The 25,450-nt window shown below is 38.8% G+C and overlaps 2 protein-coding genes across 5 annotated transcripts in view; one reads left to right on the top strand and one right to left on the bottom strand.

Moving 5' to 3' along the window:
• The window catches only part of ALPK1 (alpha kinase 1), a 55,970-nt gene extending 35,352 nt beyond the window's left edge, over positions 1-20,618 (bottom strand). Inside the window, exon 1 of one of the 2 annotated variants that reach the window (XM_081960232.1) lies at positions 20,485-20,618. The gene's annotated coding sequence lies outside the window, so the exon portion shown is untranslated. Of the gene's footprint in view, positions 1-16,547; positions 16,629-20,484 lie in introns of those variants that run through there. The other variant, XM_081960233.1, reaches the window with a different exon arrangement.
• Positions 20,112-22,082, top strand: TIFA (TRAF interacting protein with forkhead associated domain). Of its 3 annotated transcripts, none has more exons than XM_081960236.1 (2): positions 20,112-20,235; positions 21,369-22,082. In XM_081960236.1, exon 2 carries the CDS (start codon positions 21,391-21,393, stop codon positions 21,928-21,930), a length of 540 nt encoding a protein of 179 aa, XP_081816362.1. In that variant the 5' UTR covers positions 20,112-20,235; positions 21,369-21,390; the 3' UTR covers positions 21,931-22,082. The 3 variants fall into 3 exon arrangements, with proteins under 3 accessions (XP_081816362.1, XP_081816361.1, XP_081816360.1); XM_081960235.1 differs by lacking the exon at positions 20,112-20,235 and adding an exon at positions 20,633-20,787 and having other exon boundaries at positions 21,369-22,081; XM_081960234.1 differs by lacking the exon at positions 20,112-20,235 and adding an exon at positions 20,636-20,882 and having other exon boundaries at positions 21,369-22,076.
• The last annotated feature ends 3,368 nt before the right edge of the window (positions 22,083-25,450 follow it).

The following is a 25,450-nucleotide window of genomic DNA, read 5'->3' as shown; positions in this document are numbered from 1 at the left end:
AGAAATACTTGGGTTTAGAAAGGAGATCAACAATACTCTGGAGCAATGTAGAAATTGTTTGCAGAAATAATTGGAATGAGGAGATGAATATGTTTTATTAGATGTTAGTTCAGGACCAAGGTTCCTTTATAAAACAAATATCCCCATCTTCCAGAGAACTATAAATTTATACAAATGTGAAAAGATGCAGAATTTAGCTTGGTAGGTCAAAACAAAGATAGCTACACAGCAAATATCTTGATTCTCCAATTGCCCTAAAATGTGTAGATTTCTTGCATTCCTATATGCATCTAGTAGCATGTTTCCAGAAATTGGATCCAGCTATTGTGGATATTGATTTGACAGGGGTGTCCACCCCATGGTCCCAAAACTACATGTGGTCAATGAAAAGCTTGCTGGGTGGCCTCTAGAAACTCCTCCAAAGTTTGCCATTAAAAAGGCCTTTTCAAAAGGACAGAAGGGGGAGATAATCAGACAGATAAATGTACTTGAATAATTTAATTTCAAGTTTGCTCTAATTACAGTAAGTTAAAGTTGGGTCCTTGATCCACCAAATTTTTTGTGGATCACAAACCTTTCTGGTAAATGGCCTCTGGTGTAGCATTCAACAGCCAAGAATAAACCTATCCCTCAAAATTATGATTCCAGCAATATAACATGATCCTTCCTCCTATTTACCCACAATTATTATTTATTAAGTCACCTATAGTGGGAGATAAGCAATCATTTACTCATGCTCAGTTTTATTAAATCATCTGAGATAAGTATATGAATCCAGATCCAAAACAAGAAAGCGGTCAATTTTAGAACATTTTTCATATGAGAGGGAATTACTATATCATGGCTTGATCTGTCACCATTTATCTTTGGGCCAAAAAATAACCCATATAGCTTGGATGTAAAACTTTATTATTAAATATATGCAAGTATGTCCAACATACATACATGGGCATATTTGCTAGGCATTCTAAGAGGTGCAAAAAAAAAGTATTCTTTAATACTGTATTTAAACCCTTGGTTAAGAAATGTGTCTGCAATCTTCTGAAGACTAGCATGATTTTTTTTAATGTAACCAAGGAGATAAGAGTTGTACTGACACCATCAATGCACTACAATCATATTCCACCCACCCACCCACTCTTTAGTTAACGAAAGTGACAGATTACCTAATGATTCATTCAGTCTCATATCTAGCTTGACTCTGACTGTACAATTCTTTGCATAGTTACAGGGAATAAATGACACCGAACCCAAAGACGTTGTAAAATAAACATGCATATGTAGGTTAGCCCTCTAAAACAAAAATGCTTATTGGAAATCCTACACCGTTACCAATGTACATATGCTCATTTCTATGAGGCTAATTCTAATCAGCCCAAATCAATCTACTGAAGGATAAAGATCTCTTCGTTAATGGCTATGGATCTAACATGCTTCATTCAGTGTGGGTTGGTAGATTACTAGACAGATGCTTTTCAACATCCCAAAGCAAAACTGAAAGTGGGTGACTGACCCAAAATCACTTGGGTGGCTTCCAGGTCTAACAGAAAACTTGAATGTGAGTCTTCCCACTGCTAGTCCAGTACTTTAATCACTACAGTCTGCTAGTTCTCATGATGCTAATGTGCAGATAACTATATTGACGATAGAATATCATGCACATCTTTTCATAGGATTAAGCACACATTCCAATGAACTTTACTCAAACTATCTGCATAGGATTGCAGGCATAATTTTACAAAATGTTTTAGATAAATCCCAAATTGTATTTTACTTTTGAATTGTTATGCATATTTTCTTTAACGGAGACTACCTGTACTCGATGCTTTCCAAATCTGTCTCATTTTAGGAATTATGCATATTATAGTCTAACAGGGAAAATGTTTCTATAATATGAGTTTTGATGGAGATGGTGAAGTGGGAAAGATGACCTGCATCCACAGATTCCCAGATTCCCCCTTCTTAAGATGCAAGGTAAAAGTGCAGATATTCTCATTCTTCCCCCTTCACATATGTAACTGCTTATGATTAAAATATATTTTACTTTAAGTTTTGTTCGCTCAAAGAGTTGAAAATCTTGTTTGCCTCAGGAAGGATGGTACAGCAATTAGCAAGGTAGGCAGAAAAGGCAAAATCTGTTGCTATGTCATCATGCTATCTAGAAGTTGCATAACCTTTTGCCTTCCAAAGGGCAGGACCAATACCTCCTCTAGAGCTGGCTCTACTGAGCAAAGTTTTTTTGTCCCCACCACTGGGAGTAGCCAGGGAACCAGGCTGGACCCATTGCCGCTGGACCACATCCATGAAGAGACTAGGAACCGGAACAAGGTCCTGAGGTACGGCCTGCACTTTAAACATGTTGTCGTTAAGAGTTAGCCAGGGTGGAATCCGAAGATCCTTGACCGGCCTGGGGCTTGGTACCCAACTAGGAGGTGTTCTTGGCCTTATGAAAGATGGACTTAAATAAACTGGGTTTAAAGAGACTGGAGAAAGCAGGGGCATCTGGGGGGAGGTCTTCATCCTCCGAAAGTTCCTGCTCTTCCTGCTCTGGGTCCTCCGAGACAGATACCTTGCTGAGCGCAGAGGACTCCAGAGAAGGATGGCGGACCCGTCGGTTGGTGACGGTCGCCTCCTGTCTGGACCCAGCTGGTGTCAGTTTATCCGGTATCTGATCCTTCTTTTGAAGCCCCTCGGCTATGCCCTGGGATATAGCGCAGGTGATAACTGATTGCATGTGGGCGGACAATTTGCGCTCCTGAGCTACGATGTTCCCTGCCCCGCCCCTGTCCCTGGAAGAGGAGTGACCCTGATGGGAAAGGGATGATCCTGTAAGCTCCCCCAGATTTGGACCCACGTATCCAGGCACCAATTCAGAGACTGAAGAAGGGGTAGGAGAACCTGGATCTGCCAGGGATATATAGGGTGATAGATCCTGAGACTCCACTTCCTCATCAATAATGGACAGGGGATCCCTCCTTGGAGGAGGCGGGAGGGCTGGCTCAGCCCGTGCAATGGGCTGAGGGGCCTTTGCCGCCTGGAGTTGGGCTCACTTGAATTGCTTCTCGAGAGCCTGCTGCTGCCGTTCAGCATCCCTGTCCGCAGCCACGGACGATGTGTGGTAGGGATGACTATCCTGACTGGCCACCCTGCCCCTCCTTGCCCTCATGCCCTTGCCTGAGGTGGATCCCTGGCTAGGGGCTTGGGAGGGCCCTGGTCTACTATCAAGGGAGGCAGGTGGCTGGCTCAGGAACAGGTGAGTGATGAAGGGCTGAAGAGCTTTCTGGTCGCAGTCAATTGTGAAAACAGTCCCAAATTACAGAAAGGCTGGGGCTCTGGAAGGAGTCCAAGGAAAAGGGCCAGCCACTGAAGAGTAGGTGTGGTGAGGAAATGCAGCCGCAGCTGCAAGACCTCGCAGAGAGATCCAAGGAAGGTGAAGGCACAGCCCTGTGTCGGGTATGACCGCCAGGCGGCCAAGACACCAGCATCATCCAAGGATTCGTTGCACGTGGCAGTGACCCTGCCGGAGCCCCGAAAAGAGTCACTAGCCACCCGGAGGCTATCTGCAAGAGCATGGACGAGCATTAGAGAGCTGTTGGAAAAGGTGTGGAAAAAAGGTAGGAAAAGCCACCGCTCTGGTGAAAGAGGAGGAGAAAATGGCGGCTGAAAGTTTCAAAATGGCTGTGCACCTCTCCGCGGCAAGCGGCGCCTTGCCGAATGAAATTTAAGCAAAAGCACCCGCTCCTGGCAGCCCGAGAGCCTTGCCGCCCTGCTGCACTAAAGCAATCTGGCAGATCTCCGCTGCCATCCTTAAGTGGCATGGCGAGTGGAGCACCCCCCATGTCCACTCCTACTTCTGAGTCTCTCTGAGAAGCCGATGAGCCAAAAAAAAAACCAAAGAGGAAAAATTAGAAAACAAAGCCTAAGCTAGAAGGAAGAAATGAACAAGGAAAAAGAAATAGGCAAAAAATGGGGAGAGTCTAAGCCTGAATTAAATTATAAACTGGAGCTCACAAAACAGTCCCTAAACGGGCCAGACTGAGGAAAAAAATCTGGTGTTATGGAGCACCAGGAGGCGTGGCCAAGGAAAAAGATTCCTCAGTACTAGAGAAATCAGACTAATTTAACCCATTGCTTGGACTCTCCAAGCAGTGCACAGGAAAACAATAATCTTCACGGTTATTGGTATTTATCAATCCCAATGAAAATGGTCAATAATTAATAAATATAGTCAATATTATAAGAACCATCAATTAATTATCCATTCACTTGATCACACGATCATCTTTGACTTGTTTAGTTTGTATTTCAATAAAAAACTATTAAATAAGAGCCAAGAGATGTTCTGAATTTTGTGTTGCAATGTTTTCAAAGTCAGTCAAATCTGAGTATTCTGCATTGTTTATATAATACCTTTTGAGCTATACTGCTTACAGTATCTGAAAAATATTGAACTCTGTGAAGGATTTGAACACTTTGATGAGATAATGTCAAAGAATTCATCCTTGCTTCAAGGACAAAATCTTGCAAATGTATCTGAAAAGTTATCTCTATGCTAATTAAATTATGTTCTGCATTCACTTCATAGAAATATTTAATAGTGGTACAAGAAGAATAGATCTGGACTTACTCTTTCTCTTTTTAATCTTTTAATTTTAGTACACACTTTATAACTGATTAATTTTTTATAGGTAGTGCCTTTATTTTATACCTAACCAAATACAATTGTACAAACCTTCTGGAAGCTACCTGCTTCAATAGAAGCAATCTAGTCAGAAAATATTATAATCCAATGAATGATCCAAATTAACCAAATAAAACTGATTATTCGTCTTTGCCACTTGTGCAATGCCTTCTTTTTATTTTTTTGAAAACCATTGGAAATTGATCCTCACTAAAACATTCATTTTTCTTCCTAATTACAAGAAGTTTATTTTTTCCCCGTCTTAAATTATCTGCTCTTATTTGTATCCACATCTGTGAGCTTTATTATGTTTTATGAAATAAAATACTTAGGTACTTGGTACTTAAATTATTTTATTAATAATTTTAATAAATAATTGTAATTATTTTATTAACTTAATTATTCTATTCATGCTAATAGTAAATCTGTTAATTGCTGCAGATGTTACTTTTCTTCTTCAGGCAGATCTTATGTGATCATTTGCATTCTCTGCTTATTAACCCATTACTGTAAAGTAATCTCCTATTGAAGCATTCTATTGTACATGTTCCATGCTTAATTAATTCCATTTTTTGATTTTTGTGATGCATGCACCAAAGAGACGGGATTTCAATGCAATGCTGTGATTGTTCTCTTCATATTTTGATTTCCCTACTGCAGATGCTGCTGGATCAGGGGTGTCCAAACTTGGGAACTTTAAGACTTGTGGACTTCAACTCCCAGAATTCTCCAGCCAGGAGTTGAAGTCCACAAGTCTTAAAGTTCCCAAGTTTGGACACCCTTGCTTAGAGGCTCTTCGAAAGCTTCTGTCAAATCATAATATTTAAACATGACAATGACGAAAATATGAAGTGCATGAAGAATAATCTATATGCCATCCTCAGCAGTGGTGAAATTCAGTTTATTTCACTACCGGTTCTGTGGGTGTGGCTTGGTGAGTGTGGCAGGGGAAGGATACGGCAAAATCTCCATTCCCTCCCCACTCCTGGGGGAAGGATATTGCAAAAATCACCACTCCCACCCCACTCTGGGGCCAGCCAGAAGTGGTATTTGACGGTTCTCCGAACTACTCAAAATTTCCACTACCAGTTCTCCAAAACCTGTCAGAACCTGCTGGATTTCACCTCTGATCCTCGTGTATTTACTTTTACATTGGGCCTTCCTACATCCTCAGTCTGGCTTTTTCTTCTTCTTGGATGCCCCCATGAAGCACAGTAGACAGAGGCCAGTAGAGTTCTCTGCCTCGAAAGACTTACGGTCTTCCTTTTTGCAAACACAGTTTTTATATGCTGACATATCCAGGTCAAGTATCCATCTGTTATTTAGCCAGCTCATTTGGGTTTCTAGGCCTTGCTTGGGATATATTTAGGTCTGGGTGGCAAATTTAAAACTTACCCACTTTTCTTATGTGATGAATTATTCTATTCATGAGTCCTACATTCTAACCATCCTCTGTATGCAACTCCATTCAGGCAGGAAGATTCTGTGGCCAAAGGCAGAATCTGAAGGGAGTCACATTTAGGAACAAAAGCACCTGTTGTTTTCCATCACTAATGTTCTTAAAAGTACAAGTTTGGACTGTTCCTCTCTAAATATGGCCATCTCAAAACTACGCTACATGTTGAAGAGAAGATCATGTTGAAGAGCAATAAATTTGAGAAGCCCATTAAAAAGACATAATGAATTTGGTACACTACATATTTCTAGATCAAAGGTACCTTTGAAGTGACCAAAGTCCAATCCGTGAACAACTGAAACTGATTCCTTTTTGTTCTGATCTTGCTTGGTGGCGTCCAATAAAATAGAAGTTAAGGAAATTGTCATTATCTGAATATGGTCAGAAGAAGTCATCAGTGAATGACAGCCTTGTCCCCAACAACAATTGGCAAAATCATTAGGAAGGCAAGGCCAAGTGATGCAAGGATTTCCCCCCCCCCAACTAATCTTGTCATTCAGCTGTTGTCACCCACAACTCCCATCCACTTGCTGTGTGAAACCAGCTTAGTCTTTGTCAGTGTTAACAGGGTCGGGAAAGACTTTCTCATTCATGAATATGTATCATCAGCCCACAAGTCTACAGAGACAAACCCTTCAAAACTCCAATTAAAAAAAAAAAAAAACCCCGCCAGCCAACCAGCCACTAAAACCCTGAGCTATTGGGCTGAAATGCTAGAGAGTAATGTGAGCTCACGCTTTTGAAATTAACCAGAGGAACTCTCTGTTTTAAACCTTTCTTTGCAGCTTGATGAGGTTTGTAGAATATTTCTTCATGTGCAAATGTGTAAAACCCAGTCTCTCAGGGGAAAAGAAACAATTACGCATTTTAGGGATCTGGTCCCTTTTATGTACCGTATTTCAAATGGGTTTCCAGAAGCACTGTGCAGGGGTCAAATATTTACACCTATGTCTAAAATTGATAGGGTCTTAGTTTTAAAGTGGCAAGACACAAACATCGCCGTTTCTGCAAAACAAATCTGGAGAATTTTTTATGCGACAAAAACTCTTGATACATATCTACATGATCATGGTGTGTGAATACTTTCGAGTTGTGAAAGTATTCTTTAAATCAATATTTGATTTAAAGATTTCAAAATGTTTATCATGTTTGAGATTCAAGGAAGTTAAAGTCTGTCAATTATGCTTTTGTATATATAAATAATATAATCTTTATGAGACTAAATGTTTATATAATGCACTTTTACAAGTGACACCAATATGTTGCAGAACTTTGTGGTTTTTTTTTAATGTTGACTCTCTGCATTAAAAAAAGAGAGGAAAACAGAGATATAGAGATACAATTACAGCATTTCTCCAGAAGTAACACCACTTTAAATTTCTTCAATAAATAGGGGAAATAAAACAAAGTCTAACGTATCTTGTCATACATAGACAAAATTTGGAGTACTATTTAGACCACTATATATGGTAATATGCCACACTTTCAGTCTATAGAATATGACAAAGAGTTTCAGATGAAGTAAATAGTGTAATCAGATAAAGAAAATAATAAACAAGTTATGGTATGGAGTATGTGAACAATTCAGACAGAATGCGTATCCACAATTATTCATCACAAGATGTCTGTGCTGCAACACAGAAGGGAGAGAAAGGAAAAAAAAACAAGTTACAAGATCAACCACATGATACCTCCTGCCATACATTCAAAAACATTTCAGAAGCTGTAGAATGGGGCTTCCAAGGTCTGCAAGGGGGCATTGCACACTGCCCAGAGCCTACCATTCGAGGACAAATTATGCATTGTAAAGATTGCTTGGAGGTGGGAGATACTTCCAGTGTAATCTACCAGATTCCCTGCATGGATTGCCCCCGTGACTATATAGGACAGATGGGGAAGAAGTTTACCATCAGTTTGCAAGAACACAAGCAAGCGGTCAGACGAGGAGACCCAAACTCATTGGTAGCCTCACACTGCAACGAACAAAAACATACTGTATTTAATTTTGCAGCTATTAAGATTGTTGGATGAACAGGCCCAAAAAACAGCCAGAAAGTGATTGAAGCCTGGGAAACGGGAGAAAACTTCATCAGTCAACATATGCTGATTTACCACCAGCTTATCAAGTACTTAGGAGACGAGGACTTAGCAGCAGAAGCAAATAACAGCCAACAACTTAATAGCCAATAACACCCCAATCGACATCTAAAAAGCCACATACAACAGGCACCATATAAATACCACACACAGAACAGCCCAAAGCACACAGTCTGCTAGAGAGAAGTTCCCTGAAGATGAATGAATCAAAAAGCTTGGAAGACAAAACCGCTGATCCTGGTGATCGACCCAAATTGGATCCTGAAGCAAGTTATTGTTCTCTTTATACAGACACAGGTCTGTGAATAGGATACATTGAAATTATATTGTAGTCTTTAAAATCTTTGGAGCTTGCATCTGTATTCTTATGTTTTTGCCAAGGGGTATGCTTACTCCTCGCCTCAGAAAAATAATTTCCTTATTATACCAAAAACATGCACCTGCACACATGCAACAACTTATATCATGTTTAGTACTTCCTACATTATTCATGACATTTTACCTTTGCAGCAGAACAACAGACAGGATGGAATTCTGTGATAGAGTAACCACTTTGGATTCAGAAGATCCCAGGGACAATATATAATGTCTCCAAAAGCCAGATAGCAGGGTGAGTATAGTCCTCTGAAGGAAAGAAGATAATGCAACTGCATCTACAACTGATTCCAGAAGAAACAATATGGAAATAACCACTTATATATAACTTCCTTCTTGGAAATATATGGACAACTAGGGGTGATAGTAGTTGTTAGTTGCGAAGTCGTGTCCGACCCATCTGACCCCATGGACAACACTCCTCCAGGCCTTCCTGTCCTCTACCATCCTCTGGAGTCCATTTAAGCTCATGTCTACTGCTTCAGTGACTCTTCCAACTAGGGGTTAACAACCAACATGTACTCCGTATATTAGAAAACCATAGCATGAAAGAGTATTTCTTGTATTTATGACTGAGAAAGATTTGAAATGGTACTAGTCTGTGGCACTCTGGATTATTTTTGACAAAGCGTATTCTACTGTGTTTATTCTGAAGACAATTCTGGTTATTCAATGGTGCTTGCTCCTGGTAACTTTCCAGATGAGGTGTCTCCCCCTCCTCCCCAAAACTGGTCTCTTTCAGATGTTAGGGTACAAATCCAGCTGTCACTTCAGCCAAGTGTGGATTGTATATCAGCTTATCGCATTCATGAATGATACAAATTTAAACTAGATTTGAGTAGCAAATATTCAGAATTCCGCTGGGTGACAGCAAAGAGATACAGAAAACTCTTAAATTGTTGCTGCCATCTACTGGTTTAGACTATGTAGTCCATATTTAGTAATCCTAGCAACGAACTAAAATTTCTGTCCTAAGAATTTTCAAAGAAAGATGCTTTTCATGATGAATCAATTCACCCTAAGAGGTGTGTCACTATTATTTTAATTGAGTAAAGTAAAACAAAATAAAAATACAAGTAATTTTTTTGCTTTACTTAATATTTGGAGAAACTTGACTCTCAGAAAATACATTGCTGTTAAGAAGAAAACACAAATATATTTCTTTCCTTATCACTATTCCCTTTGTCATAGTCAGATAATGCCCTGGTGATTTTGAGATTTTTGTGCTTGTGTGCTCTCCCTTTCTGCAGGGAAGTTGCTCTCTATATGCCATGTCTGACATCTATATTACAAGATGGGCCACAAATAACCACAGCACTGTCTACCTCCAACAGACTGATTCTCTTCAGATACCAGTGCACTGATTTTCCATATATTAATTCAATTATTGATACCACTTGGGATACTATTATAAGTGGCAATTTCATGTTGAATGCACATCATTTGAAGAACTTGATAATGGCTGTCAAAGTGTCATACATTTTAAAATCATAATAAAAGCAGCTTTGGAAGTAAAAACAGTGGTTTTCTTACCTCAAATGACATTGTACCTTATTTCTATACATGGCGGTACCATTTAACCTTTTTATCTATTGTGTTGAGTATTGATTATCATAGTGGTAGATGGCTGGTGACCTCTATGTATTTTAGAGTGTAACTCTCATAATCCATGGCCCTTGGCTATGCTGACTAGGTCTGATGGAATTATGTACATAATCTTACTATATGAGTTGAGCACCAGCTCTATAGTCTGACAATGCAATGAATTGAATGTAGGACATTTTACATGTGAATAGTTTACATTTTGTCTTCCAAATTACTTTCTCTATGTATCACTAACTTCAGAATTTGAACTGATAGCAACTGGATAATGCGTTGGTGGGCAATTAATTTTCCCAGGAGGCCACATGACAAACTGGGACTGTTGTGAAGGCCACTACTCCGCCGCCACCTTGTCCCCTCTCGCTGCCACAGGCTGGACAGGGACAGACAAAGGGGCAAATTTAGGACACAAAATGCTCAAGTCTGGGCTAAAGACTTTGTAGTTGCACTCTGCTATACACCAGGGCCATTGTTAGTGGACAACCAGTAAATCAATAATATACTCTTTTTTCAGTGCTATTCCAATTTTGAGCAGTCATTAAATGAATTGTTGTAAGTCAATGAGCACATGCATTAGGTTTTTGTAGGACTGTTATCACATGAAATTGGAATGTAGTCTCATCCCACAATTCCCCCCTTTCTATTCCCCATTTAATCTCACTTTGGGTCAATGACATCTTTATGTCACCCCTTTGTTTTATATCCTTATCCTTGTCATTTAATTGCTTGCTGATTTTCTAGTTCTTTGTTTGGCTTCTATGTGGTTGCTCATACAATATTTCACTTATTAATCTTACCTTGGACTTTTATCTATGACTCTTCAATTCTAGTTATTTCCCACTTTCGAAAACTGTTAAAGCCACAATCTTACTCTTGGGGTTGCCAGAAAATTAGGAAGAGAAAGTTTGTGTGATGCTTCTTCAATTTTGCCTCTGTGCCTGAACTTCTTCATTTTAACTCTGAACGTCTCAAAGGAAATGCACACAAGTAGAAGTAATGTCAAGTTCAGTGAAAAGACTGGTATGTAAAAGGAATCACGTTTAGACATTCTAATAGGATCAGTTTCTGCTGAAGAAGTAATTTTTCAAAAGTAGAACAAACCAAACATTAATGGGCAGTATGAACTCATAAAATATGTCTGATGCAACACTGCCCTCTAGGGATAGGAAAGAAAATGCAACTGTTTTCTCTAAACCACACGCTATGATTTACAAGAGTTCATTGAAGTTTCAATAGCACTGAAAAAAGTGACTCACACTTACGACTATTGTATTGTCATGTGATCAAAATTCAGACACTTGGAAACTGACTCATACTTATGACGCATCTCAGAAGATTATGTCGGGTCATTATTTCTTGTAACCTTCTGACAAGCAAAGTCAGTGGGCAAACCAGATTCCTTTAACAATCTTGTTACTAACTTGACAACTGCAGTGATTCATTTAATAATTGTGGTGAGAAAGGTTGTGAAATGGGGCAAAACTCACTTAAGGAATATCTCATTAGAAATTTTGGACTCAACTGTAGTTGTAAGTCAAGGACTACTTGTATACAGTAGAGTGGCTGCAAAAAATCAGAAGGAATCTGGTGTCATTTCTCAACTAGCAATATTTATTAAAAGGAAAAGATGGCTCTAGACTCCTGTTTTTGTTATCACATATATTACTTCTTCTGACTGCCGGCTCACTACGATTTGGCAGTTCGATTCTCACTGGCTCAAGGTTGACTTAGCCTTCCATCCTTCTGAGGTCGATAAAATGAGGACCCAGATTGTTGGGGGACATATGCTGACACTGTAAACTGCTTAGAGAGGGATGTAAAGTACTGTGAAGCGGTATATAAGTCTAAGTGCTATAGCTATTAATATAGCTATCTATCCTCTTACAATATAGAATAGCAGGAAATCTTTGAAATAACTGGGCAGTGTAATGTATCTGATTGAGATACATGTTTTTTTTCATTTGAGAAAATAAGGAAAGTGATTTTTTTCTATAATTTTTACATTTATTGTATTAATATTTTCCTAATCTCTATTTTTTCCCTTTCTTATTTGATCACCACTTTGCTCATTAACATAAACATTTTTCCAATTTCTTTGTGGAAGTTGTACAGGCAATTATAAAGCTTATTACAAAATCTGAAAGCTTATTAATAAGAGCAGAGTATGTACTTCAATCTTCCAGTGAAAATGAAGTACTGTAAGAGTGTTGGATTTTGGTTACATCATATATTTAGAATAATTTGTGGTAAAAAGGATCTACAGACTACTCAGCTCAATTGCTCCATTTTCTTAAAAATATTTCTTTACTGAAAATTTGTTCCACATTTTCCCCAGAAGTATTTATTAGATGAAACTATTGGGGTTTTCCCATGCAACTCTGTAGGCTTAACCTCTTTTTTCTACTTCAAAGCAAGCCATGACTTACTGTTTGATTCAAACAAGAAAACTAGACTTTTATTTGCTGATCTTGATTTACAAAGCAAGTTCACTAGCTTATCACTTTGGCCCTTTCTGTAATATGCATTATTTCTATAATACGCACTATAGAATGGGAGAGACTCATTGACAATACAGGTAGCCCTTGAATTACAACCATAATTAGATATTAACTAGAATTTTTGACGTAAGTCAGAATGTGGTTGTAAGTCAAACCATCACCTCCTTGGATTTGATTTTATCAAACTCTTTTTATGACGGACATAACTCAAGTTACTGTGTCGGTAAGTCAAGTTGTATGGTCATAAGCACGAACTCAGCTTAACCAAAGGCTTCAGGTGCTGATTGGTGGTTACCACTTTGGGTGCTTGGCAATCAGTTTGCAAGTATGCAGTTGTAGTTTTCTGTGATCATGTGATTGCCTTTTGCAGCCTTCCCTCTGCTTGTCCACCAGCAAAGTCAATGGGGGTAGCTGCAGGAGGTTGCAAGTCACTCTTGCAATTTGCTCCCACTCTTCCACGTTTTCACCCAAGGAGCTCCGAGGGGCATGGGGACCTCATACTCTCTAGTGCCCATCTGCCTGTACAACCTAGTCCCCACTTTTGACCGCTATCTGCCTGCTCATACTCCACCTGCGTATTTGTGATAGTCACCCGCCCCTAGGAAATTACCCACCAGCCTGCTTGCATGGAACACAATTTCACCAGCACAAGCAAGCCTTTCCGGATTCTCTCTTTTTCCTACATCAAGGTCTCATGAGTTCATTGCTTAACGACCCATGTGGTTCTTGTTCAACAATGGTAACGGGAACTGTTGGGATTGCTGCTGCTAAATGGTGTAGCCAGGTGATGTCATATTGTATGACTGCATTGTTTAGTGACAGAAATTCTGTTATAAATTGCTAGCGTAACCGAAAGACTATCTGTAGTTTATTGCAGGTAATTGTCACTTACTCACAGCTTTCTTCAGCGACTGTTTGAAGTTACAGGATGCTGAAAAAGTAGGTTTATGACCCGCCCTTGAACTTGCGGCTGTTGCAATATCCCCATGGTTCTGTAATCACAATATGGGTGCTTTACAACCAGCATGCATTTACCATGATCTTGGCATCGTGTCTATCCTTGATTAACCTGGATTCACAATTATGACTTATGACCCCCGTGATTTGACTTAGAACCTTTGTAAAAATAGCTGTAAAATCAGAACAGGTGATGATTAGTTGGTTAGGTGATTACTCGATTTAGACCACAATGACTTACAATGTAAATTACAGTTCCAACTGTGGTCATAAATGGAGGACTACTTGTAATGCCGATTACAGTCTTTCCTATCACGTTATTGCCACCTGCAATTTTCCAAGCTGATTTGTGATCAGCAGAGTCAATGGGGAAAGTGGCAGGAAGCTACAAGAGGAGATTACAAGACAGCTTGCTTAACAATGCTTAATAATAGCAGTAGAACTGATGTCGTAAGTCCAGCACAATCATGTGACTATTCACTTTATGACTACCTACAGCAGATTCGCCAATCTTGATTGCGGTTGGTAAGTCAGCATTAACCGTATTAGTTTCTGTTTGGTATTTTCCATATAGATGAAGAATGGGCTTCTAAATTAAGCGACCAGCATCTATATTTACAAAACCAGCCAGCCATATTTCCCCAATAATATTTTGTTTATAAGAAACAAGTTTAAATAGTTTCCCATCTTCCAAAAGGAAATTCTGGGCAGCAAATAGAATAAAAACACAATACAATAAAAAGACCATTTAAAACAATAATGTTGAGGTCCCAATGAAACTCACATTCACTTACCAATCACCCCATGCCAGCTCCATCATATGAAACAAGAAACAATGGTAGATCACAGGCATGATTCTTTTGGGAAACTTTCTAATATTTCTTTGGGCAAATGTTTAGCTCAAAGAAGAACATAAAGGATATAAAAGACACCAGAGACTACAATTTAGTGACAGACTGAACACAGGTTCGATCATTTTCCCAAAATAAATCTCTACTTGAGTATATGAAGTAGAATTTATCTAAAACTGTCCACTTTTGCATCCATCTCTAATACAAAACAGATAACATACATACAACCTATTTAAGGTGAAAATGATTGAACTACTGCACCACCAGTAAATTAGATTCACATTTTCCTCCTCTCTTTTAAGCACACATTTTTAATTATCAGTAGTCATCTCTAAGTAATTTGAGAGAGAGAGAGAGAGAGAGAGAGAGAGAGAGAGAGAGGGAGGGAGGGAGGGAGGGAGAGCGAGCTATAATAAACCAACCTTCTTTAAGTAATAAATCAAATCACTCCTTGAACTTCACTGAAACATTTTCTGGTTTTATAGATAGCAATAAGAATATCTTCATTATTCAGGAAGTTGTTTTATTCTTATTTGAAAAGTTTATGTTTCTTGTAACTTGAAGACATTGAGGAAGAGAAAGCTAGTAGAGATTTGCAGGAAATTCACAGTGAGGACATTGGTCTCAAACATTGCTCAAAAGGGGATTTCCAGAGATGTCTGTGGCAAATGACATCAGGTCCTTGTGAGACATAGACAAATAAGGTTGTTTGGCTAATACAAACACTTTTCCAAATTGCAAATGGAAGTTCAATCTTGCAGCTACTGTATTTAGAGTGTTATAATGTTTTCTTTAAAAAAAAACCCTGTTCTAAATGAGCATAACCATGAACAGTATATAACAGCATATATTAAACATGAGTAATGAATAATAACAATAACATCTGTAATTCATTTGTGGATTTAACTTTGACAACGCTGGGACCAAAGTGAATTAAGCCATTATCAAAAAAGCAACTTAGCTAAATTTGCAAATTGCTCATGATTTTATATAACATGCTAAGCCCCATACATGCAAGCAACATTGTGGCTTGTCAATGTGAATCAATTACATCTGAAGGAAGCACTGATCACCATAAGAAACGAGACAAATGAGAATAGGTATCTGTTCTTAGCCATGAAGCACACATTGTGACTTCATGATGCAAGATACAAACTCTGCTACTTCTTTGTATTGAAATATTGCATTCATAGATGTAACAGAAGAGTTAACATCTCAATGTCACACAACACAAAGATGATGAAAAGTGCTTCCCTCTGGATGCCCATATGAATGAAATAGTTGAAATGGCTGAAAGGGAAGATGATTATATGTGAATGAAATAATCCCATCAAAATGCAATGATATATTTTGGATTATCTAGTGAAGGAAACCTTCTCTGTTCTACAGAAGATACAGAAAAGAAATGGCCCACTATCATCTATCAAAAATCATATAGTTAGCAGTTCCCTAGAGACACCTGATATTGATCTAGGAAATTCCCTGAGATATTTCACCGTATTTTTTAAATATGGAGAAAGGAATAGGAAGATTCACACTGAATATTAAACCATAATTTAACATACATACATCAAAATAAACAAATCAGAGTCAACATTTAGATGTTCTTCCACATAGCTATGAAGACATATTAACTAGAATTCAGTATGAAATCCATACTTCTCACTACATACAAATTTTAAAAGAAATTATACTATAAAGGCTAAATAACACAGTTGTAATTTTTATTTGTTTAAGATTTTTTTTTATTTTAGACCACAATTTTTGATTTTCAGCAAATAACATACCAGGCATCAAGTAAAACAAAGTGGATTCTTGGTACTTTCTCCCTACTCATTGTACATCATTTGTTTGATGCTATCCTAATTCTTAATTCTACATGCTCATCATTTAGCATTAAGAACTACTGCTACTATTTAGCATTAAGAATTACTATTATCCAAAAGCACTTTTTCCCCAAAATGATTTTATTTATATATATATATTCCATCTTTATTATTTTTATAAATAACTCAAGGAGGCAAACCTACCTAATATTCCATCCTCCTCCTATTTTCCCCACAATACCTCTGAGTAATGAGTTGGACAGAGAGAATGATTGGCTCAAAATCAGCTGGCTTTCATGCCTAAAGTTAGAACAGAAAATGATGCCTCATTTTTCATCAAGATAGGGTGATCTACAATTACACAGACATGGTTGGTACAAAATATTGTTGCTGGAAATTGACAGCAAAAAGTTAGAATTTTTTTTATTGCCTTGCTCTATCTATTTGGTCAAAAGAGTTTTGTAGCCTAAATCTAATAATGCTATGTTTATTTAATTATGATTTTTAAAAAAAGAAATGGCTTGCTTTTACAAAATGGTAGACATAACCTGTGTTTTACAAGCCACAGTGTCTGGTATCACTTGGTGATAAATCTAAATAATTTTAGGTTAGCAATGACATGTAAAGAACACAAAGCTGACTTTCAATGACATAAAAATATTGATATTGCTGCTTAACGGTTAAATTGACCAAATTTAGGTCAACACTATGTACTTTCTTGTTTAAGAAATGTTTTATGAACAGAACAGTAAGTTCCACTTGGGGATTTATGACTGGATGACACCACATGGGCCATGATATCACCACACAAATATTATGAAGTGTATCACAATTGTGTGAATTTACCATATTATTTTTCACAAAACCACATTAACAAAATTATAAAACTACAATGGGACAATAGTGGGACAAATCCACAGTATTTGCATCAATGTCTTCTAACCCATTCTTTGAGAGCCAATTTGGTATAGCGGTTAAGATGCTAAACTGGAAACTATGCATTCTAATGCCACTTAGGCAGAAAATCTTTAAGCCAGTCACTCTCTCTTAGCCCTAGAAGTAGGACAATGGAATGTCTGAAATCCTGTCAGAAAGCTGCAAGTCCAGTTAGTTGCCAGGAGTCAAGATTAACTTCAAGCCACCCCGAAAATTCACTTAACAAATGTCTCACTTAGCAACATAAATTTTGGGCTCAATTGTGGTCAGAAATCTAGGGCTACCTGTATTATTATTATTATTGTTATTATTTAAACGGAAGTTTTTTGCAGATTCAGTACTGCAATAATTTCTTTCAGATAAACTAAAGGTTGCCAGCAAAAGCTAAACCACAGATAAGAATCAGTTTTGATGCTTGTTAGAAACTGCTGAAGGCAGAGATCAGGTACGAGAGCCATTAAGTTGGATGGAAAGATGTGGTCTGAAAATAATCCTAAGAAATCTGCAAGAGACCCAGCTATTAAGAGGTAATGTGGCATTTGGCTTACAGGTATGGGCATAAGCATGCGAATTTGAAAGTGATAAATAGCTATAAAATAAATAAATTAATAAATAAAAAGTTTATTCTTTGAACATGATGAACTTGGCAGTTAACTCTTTTGAAATATTTCTGAGTTATCATGTACACAAAGGCCTAGTATTTTAACCTTGGTTCAGGAGGGCCTGACTACCGAAGGCCAGGAATTTTAAAAGTAGCTTATAAAAGAGTCTGGCTGGGGGTGCCCATTTCCTTTTGAGATGAAGTTTACTGAAAATGACAGCTGGGACGCCCACTTTGCTCCTGTGCAGAGATAAAGTGTTTGAATTCTACTTTCCTCTAGTTAATGAGAATCATTCTCTACACCACGTAAAATGAACAAAGAAGTGGCTTGGGGTCAGCCTCAAGTTACAACCATTTGTTCAGTGACCATTCGAAGTTACAGTGGCACTGAAAAAAGTGACTTATGACTGGGTTTTTTTATTTGCAATCATTGCAGCATCCCCATCAGTGGTGGGATTCAATTTTTTTACTACCAGTTCTGTGGGCGTGGCTTGGTGGGCGTGGCATGGCTTGATGGGCATGGCAGGGGAAGGATACTGCAAAATCTCCATTTCCTCAAGATCAGCTGGGACTCGGGAGGCAGAGAATAGATGTGGGAGGGGGCAGTCAGAGGTGGTAGTTACCGGCTCTCCAAACTACTCAAAATTTCCACTACCTGTTCTCCAGAACTGGACATAACCTGCTGAATACTACCTCTGATTCCCATGGTCACATGATCAAACTCTGGGCTCTTGGCAATCAGCAGGTATTTATGACAGTTGTAGTGTCCCAGTCCCAAAGTCATGTGTTCATTATTTGCAACTTTCCGAGCTGGCTCCTGACAAGCAAAGTCAATGGCAGATTCACTGAGCAACCAATAGGTTCATTTAACAACTGCAGGGATTCGCTTAATAATTGTGGCACAAAAAGTCATAAAATGGGGCATAACTCACTTAACTCCTATCCTGCTTAGCAACAGAAAATTTGGGGTTCCATTGTGAACATAAGTCAAGAACTACCTGTACATGTGAAATTTTGTTGAATTAATCTTATCTTGAGATGGTAAAAATATGCTTAATATTGTTTAAGTCATGGGTGTCAAACTACATCACATCATGGACTGGATCGTGACATATCGCGGCATTTTCTGCCTTTGCGGAGCAGGGGTGGGTGGGGCCTGCGCATGATGCATCCAGCCCATAGGCCAGCAGTTTGGCAGGTCTGCTTTAAGTCTTCACTATTTTTTTTCAGCATGAATTTCCAGCTCCTATCCACCAAATATTTGCAAACTGCTACTATCAACTTTAGCAATGCTCATTAATTGCCTATTAAAAGTTATAGATTTGAAATTGTCCAAAACACTTTTCAGTATTCACAGTAATTTAGGAGGTCAAGATGCTGTTAATAGGTTTGGACAAAATTGTGAAATTAAAAAAAATTTTTTAACTGAATACGGTGTCATTCCTCAGAATTAGTCAATCCAAATGTCTCTTGCAGTATCTTAAAAGGTTTAAAACTTGAAATAAGGTGACTTAAAAGTAGGAAAACACCTAAGATCCTACCAATCCCATGAATTCCAATAGAAATTTTCTAACTGAAATTAACCCCAAAATGAAAATTATAATAGGGGTCAAAATTATATTTCAAACCTAATGTCTTCTAAGTATGGCATCATTCATTGGATGCTGGAATACAGCTACATTTTGATTTTAAAAATGGAACTATGGCATTTCAAATGCATCAGAGGTATCGCATAATAGTTTAAAAAAAACCGTGTGCCTATAATGTTTCCATTGAAGTTGGATCCTAATCGGAAAAAAGATGCTCAAATGTATCCCCAGTGAAAAATTCACTCATGAAGTACTATTATCTGCTTAAATTCAGATATCAAAATATCTCTTTTGATACTGTTTGGTTGTGAAACAATAAGGGCTCCAGAGAAAGAAATAACAAGATGTCTATGTAAGAACATCAAAATCGCAAATGGTGTGTGTCTATGTGTGTGTGTGTGTGAGAGAGAGAGAGAGAGAGAGAAACCGACTGAGTAATAATTCTCAGTATCGCTGATAAGAAAGATGTTCTGTTATGCCACACTGTAAACGAGCTTTTATCGACATTTTACAGTCTTGTTTATCAGCTCGCATGCCCCACCCTCCTTCTATCTTCGCGGTCTTAGGAAAGGAGGGACCTCCCTTAAGCATCAGAATTGAGACCCGTCCCCTTTCCTAACGTTAGCCCCCTCCCCTTTTGCTGGCCGGGAAAACGAAAGGAGGGGATATTTTTCTTTCGCCACGCATCTCCTCCCGCGAGTCTCTTCCCGCTTTCTCACGCTCTCCTTGGTGGTGGTGGTGGTGCTTTTGAGATCTCTTTGAAAAGGTGAGTCCCAGGAGGAGGAAGGCAAACCAAATCGTATTTTGAAGCTGACCTGCCGCTTGATCTGTTCAATAGAGGCTTTGATCATTTAAATTTCTAACACGTAAGAGTTCGGTAGAGGGCGCCCCCCCCCTTCCCGGCCTCCAGACGACGCCTTTTGACGCGAATATACTCGTGTCAAACTCAAAACCAGCTACGCTGTCGAAAATGACGGGGGGAAGCAATGGAGTTGAAGTCAGGCTGACTGCTTACCTGGGCTGGGCTGTTGCCCGCCTGGCAAAGTTCAGACGAGAACCGGGTGGAATGGGAGCTCAGCCAAGGAATCTTTAGCCCCGCTTAATTGCAGGCTTCAGCGCCTGCCTTGATGTCTCGTGGGATGTTCCCGAAGACTCAAACTTCCAGTTACCCCGCCGGAAATAGAAGCGAAAGTGCAAGCCCTCGTAGGGAAGGGCCTCCAAACGCAAACAGGATTAAGACAAGCGGGCGGAGAAGACGCCGCCATCTGGGAACGCGGAGCTGAGAAGTTTTGCAAAAGGACGCCTGGCTGACAAGAATGTAAAAGTTCTACACTACAGCAACCCTTTTTATTTATTTTTTATTCCCCTTTTGGAGGAGAAGCAATGCGAATAAATGCCCCGGTATATCCCCGGGTAAGGGATGAGGATGCTTGGTCTCAGCCTTAAACGAAGCATGGTTTGGGTTTTTGCATTTAATCTAAACTTGTATCTTCAATAGTTTTCATGCTGCCTACGTGTTTTTTACCTTCATGAGCTGCCTCATGACTTTATAGTAATGATGATGGATAGGGGACTTTACAAGCCACAATTGTCACTTTGGGTCTCTCCATAAATGGCAGTATTTGAACAATTAGTTAAATCAATACTTCCTATGTAAAAAGAAAACCCAGTGAATTAAAATTAATCTTAAAGGGTTTTTTTCTTCATTTTTTTCAGTTTACTGGGACCAAACCTTGTAGCCGCCATCCTTGTCAAATATTTATGATCCCCATCAAAATGACTTTGCTGCATCCCGTTTGCTTCCATTTTTGATGGGAGATGGGTTTTTATTTTGTTCTTAATGAAGTGACAAGCACTTATGATTTTAAAATGATTTTAATATGTGCTTTGTTCTTTTAGGATTTTCTGAATTAGCACTGCCATGTCTGATTTTGAAACTCAAGATACTGAAGAGACTGTAACTTGCCTGCAAATCGCTATTTATCATCCAAAACAAGCAGAAAAACCAGTCTTCAATGCTTTAAGCTTCTGTCACGAACAACAGCTGAGAGCAGATGATATAGTGAAATTTGGAAGAGATCCGAACATCTGTCGTTTTCACTTTGTGGATTCACGGGTTTCACGGGTTCAGTTTTGCCTTCAGTTTTTCAGGCACTTCAACAGCTCAGTGTTTGGTTTTGAGATTAAGAATCTGAGCAAAAAGGGGAAATTATCCGTGGACGATGTTGAACTGGCCTATCTAAATAAAGTCAATCTACCAGACAAATGTATGGTTTGCTTTGGAGAGTACCAGATGCAATTGCAAAAACAAGAAGGACAATGTGAAGACTACTTTAACATCTGCTTTGAATTGGCCAGAACGCCACTGTTACAAGAAAAAAACCTATTTTTAAAAAAACCAGTATGTGAAAGCAGCAGTTCACACACCCAATTTCCAACAGAGATGGATGAGAATGAATAAATTGGAAAATTCCATGAAAAACAATTGTGTATTCAGTGGGCATCTTTACCTTGTGTGCCATGGTAGTTGAAATGATATCTGTACATCTATATTAGAGGTCCTCAAACTTTTTAAACGGGGCCAATTCATGGTCCCTCAGACTTGGGGGGGGGGGGAGGGAGCGGACTAGTTGGGTGGGTGCGGCTAGGTGGTCATGTGATGGTGGGTGTGGTCAATTTAGCAGTCCACTAAACAATGCACACAAATTAAACTCTAATCTGTTTTGCTCCTCGGAGTGTTTTATTTGCTTTTGCATGTTGCTCTTTTGGTTGACTTTTCTTTTTACTAGATTGTTTTTTAAGTTGTTTAGGAGTCTAGTGGTCCGCTTTAGGAAACTCAGTTTTGTAGCAATTCTTCTCAGCTCCAAGGAGCTTATAATCAACAAGTCTTTTTTTCACTATCTCTCTGTCTCTTTCCCTTTCTTTCTCTATCTCTGTCCCGCGCAGCGGGGGGGGGGAGGAAGCCGTGCCCTGGTGCTGGGTGTTGGGAATCTGACATCTCGAGTGCGTGAAGACTTACGATTTTCTGCCTTGCAGAAGCAAAAACGGGCCAGACATTTAAGAGCATACAGTGCTCCAGCGTGGCGCTTTCCCGAGGATCACCCACCCACCCTCCCGTCCACCTTATGGCCCCACATCCAGCCTATGACTGGGGGGCAAGCTTCTTCCGGGCTAGTCTGGCTGGCAGGTGGGTGAGTGGGTGGCCCTCCTCGGTCCATCCAGTCCTCCTGCAGCACTCCCAGCCGCACAGCAGCCCCGGGAGGCCTGTGTGGCCATTTTGTGGCTTCCCCAGCCTCCAGAAGCACTCTACTGGTCAAAAATGTTGGCCTTACCTTCCAGCTCCAGCTCACGGGGCTTGCAAAGGTAAGGCCCTACGCTCGGCCGAAGGGTGGGGGTCGGCGGGTGGGCAGGGCAATGTAGGTGGACAGCCTTGTGGTCCCACGCAGGCCGGATTAATGGTTTCAGCAGGCTGTATCTGACCCGTGGGCCATAGTTTTAGAACTCCTGATCTATATTGCCACCGATGCCAATAATTAGCATCTTTCAGAGGCACTTAATGAATGGTCAGTCATAAAAATTGAATAAATATTGTTTCAACATTGCTACCTTTTGGTATATTTGAAAACTTCCATCAACCAGTTGCAGCAGCTTTTTCTCTGTATTTAGATCCAAGTTACTGATATTTGTACAAGGAACTTAATGCTTCCATTTTTCTCCTCCCAACATGTTCTTCTATGTCTCTCACTTATAAAAGCATTTGATAACTCTGTGTTTTAAATTGATGAACACAAGAGAAATATGTTTGTTTTTATAAGTATCTTTAAGAAACATTTTGGCCAATGATGTTAACATTTGGAAACCAATTTAATTTTTTTAAGAATATTTAAAGTCCTGAATGGTGTGAGGGATTGCTTATTTAGCATGGACTTGTTTGGGCATTAAAGTTGGTAGATGAGAATTTCTTAGACAGTGTACTAATTTTAAAGAATTAGATTTCAAAATCAAAAGACAAGTGGACATCTATATAAAATAACCAGTAAAAGGCATCGTAAAAACGAATAGTCCCTTGTTCTTCCAAAACCAAGTACAGGTAGTCTTTAATTTATGACCATAATTGAGCACAAAATTTGTTGCTAAGTGAGACATTTGTTAAGTGAATTTTAGTACCTTTCTTGCCACAGTTGTTAAGTGAATCACTGCACTTGTTAAGTTAATAACATGGTTATTAAAGGAAGCTGGCTTCCCCAGAGAGGTTGCTTGTCAGAGGGTCACTAAAGGGGATCACATGACCCAGGACACTGCAACCACCATAAATAGGTGCCAGTTGCCAAAGATCTGAATTTTAATCACGACCATGGGCTTGTAAATGTGAAAAACACTTTTTTCACTGATGTAAATTTGAATGGTCACTAAGCAAACTTGTTAAGTTGCAGACTACCTCTACAATGGAACAATAAGACTCAAAAAATATAAGGCTGGTTATGAAGTGCGTAAAAAAATTTATTCACAGCTTGATAAATCTAAACTTTTAAGGGTTGTAGCATTTATGAAGTGACAAATCATATTAAACCATATATATATATAAATAAATGTTTTCGTAGATTTTCACAGTTATAGGTATGCAGGTCTTGGCGTATTCGGGTCTTTTCCCATGTAAGATTGACAGTATCTTGGTGACATTTCGATGAGGCACCAGCCTGAAGATGATGTGTGACCTCGGCGAAACGTCACCAAGATACTGTCAATCTTACACAGGAAAAGACCCGAATACGCCAAGACCTGCATACCTATACCCATGAAAATCTACGAATATGTATATATATATATATATGCGCAGTGTACAAATATCTTATAATAAAGCGTATTACAAGAACTCAAAATACAGAACTCAATTTTTTTCGGCAACAAACTTCTACTTTAGAAATGCAATATATGAAGAAAACAAATTGTCGGGTATTATGAACGTTAAAGTCTGTCTTTTAATTTAAACATAAAAGGCACAGGAAAAGAAATCAAATGATCACCTTGGTTTACATTAATTAATTTTTTACATATAAACAAATAACTATTTACTGTCGCTGACCTCTTCAAGCCCATAACCCTGGAGATGTGAATAATGTAAACAATAAATATTCTGCATCTGGAATTATAACTTATAAATTAATCTATAGAAGAGTTAATGAATCAATATGGCAGTAATAAAGTTTGTTACTGAGCAGGAAGAGACAAAAGCCAAGCACAAGCCTACCAAGTAGAATATATGTAGTTATTAGTGTATGCATTTTAGTGGTTTTAGAAACCACTATTGCTTTGGTAGCAAAGGTGCAAGAGATGTCCAGCTTTTGTTCAGCAGTTGGCAGCTCTGGTTAATTTTGTCAGTCCTTGGAACCCAATTAAGATTAGATCTGAGTAGTACTTGGGACAGAATCCAGTCAGTACCATAGCTGTAGTCTAGACTGAGAAGTGGGAAAAAGATACTGGAAGAAAACTCATGCAACTTTTATGGTATTGCAAAAAAAAAAAAAAAAGTGGGTGGGTGGGTGGGAGAAAGTAACTCTTGGTTTTTTCATATCCGTCAAGGGTTTTTTGTTTTTGTCAAGCTTGACTTGAAGGAAATGAACTTTTAAAAACAAAATAAATAATTTTCAGTATTGCAGTTCTGGTTTTCCTTTCTACTATAGCAGCAGCTGCTAGAAGCCATCATCTTGTCTACGTTTCTCTATGGTATTTCATTGTTAATGCATTGCAAGAAAACTCGTAGGAAGCTTAGAGCATGACTAATAGACAACTCAAGGAGATACCTTGAAGTAAATACTGCTGCTCCCTGATTTACAGTACTGCGTTGCTACACTGAAAATGGTTATGAATCAATACTTGTGAGAGACATGTCTGCTTTATCATACAAATGTAATCATCATTCCAAAGCAGTTTTTGTCTTATCAGAAAAACAGCTTTATGAGAAGAGTTTTCTAGTCTCAATG

This window comes from Natrix helvetica (assembly GCF_964273705.1).
Source record: "Natrix helvetica genome assembly, chromosome: 7".
Classification (NCBI taxonomy): Eukaryota; Metazoa; Chordata; class Lepidosauria; order Squamata; family Natricidae; genus Natrix; species Natrix helvetica.
This window is presented reverse-complemented; position numbering and strand designations above follow the sequence as displayed.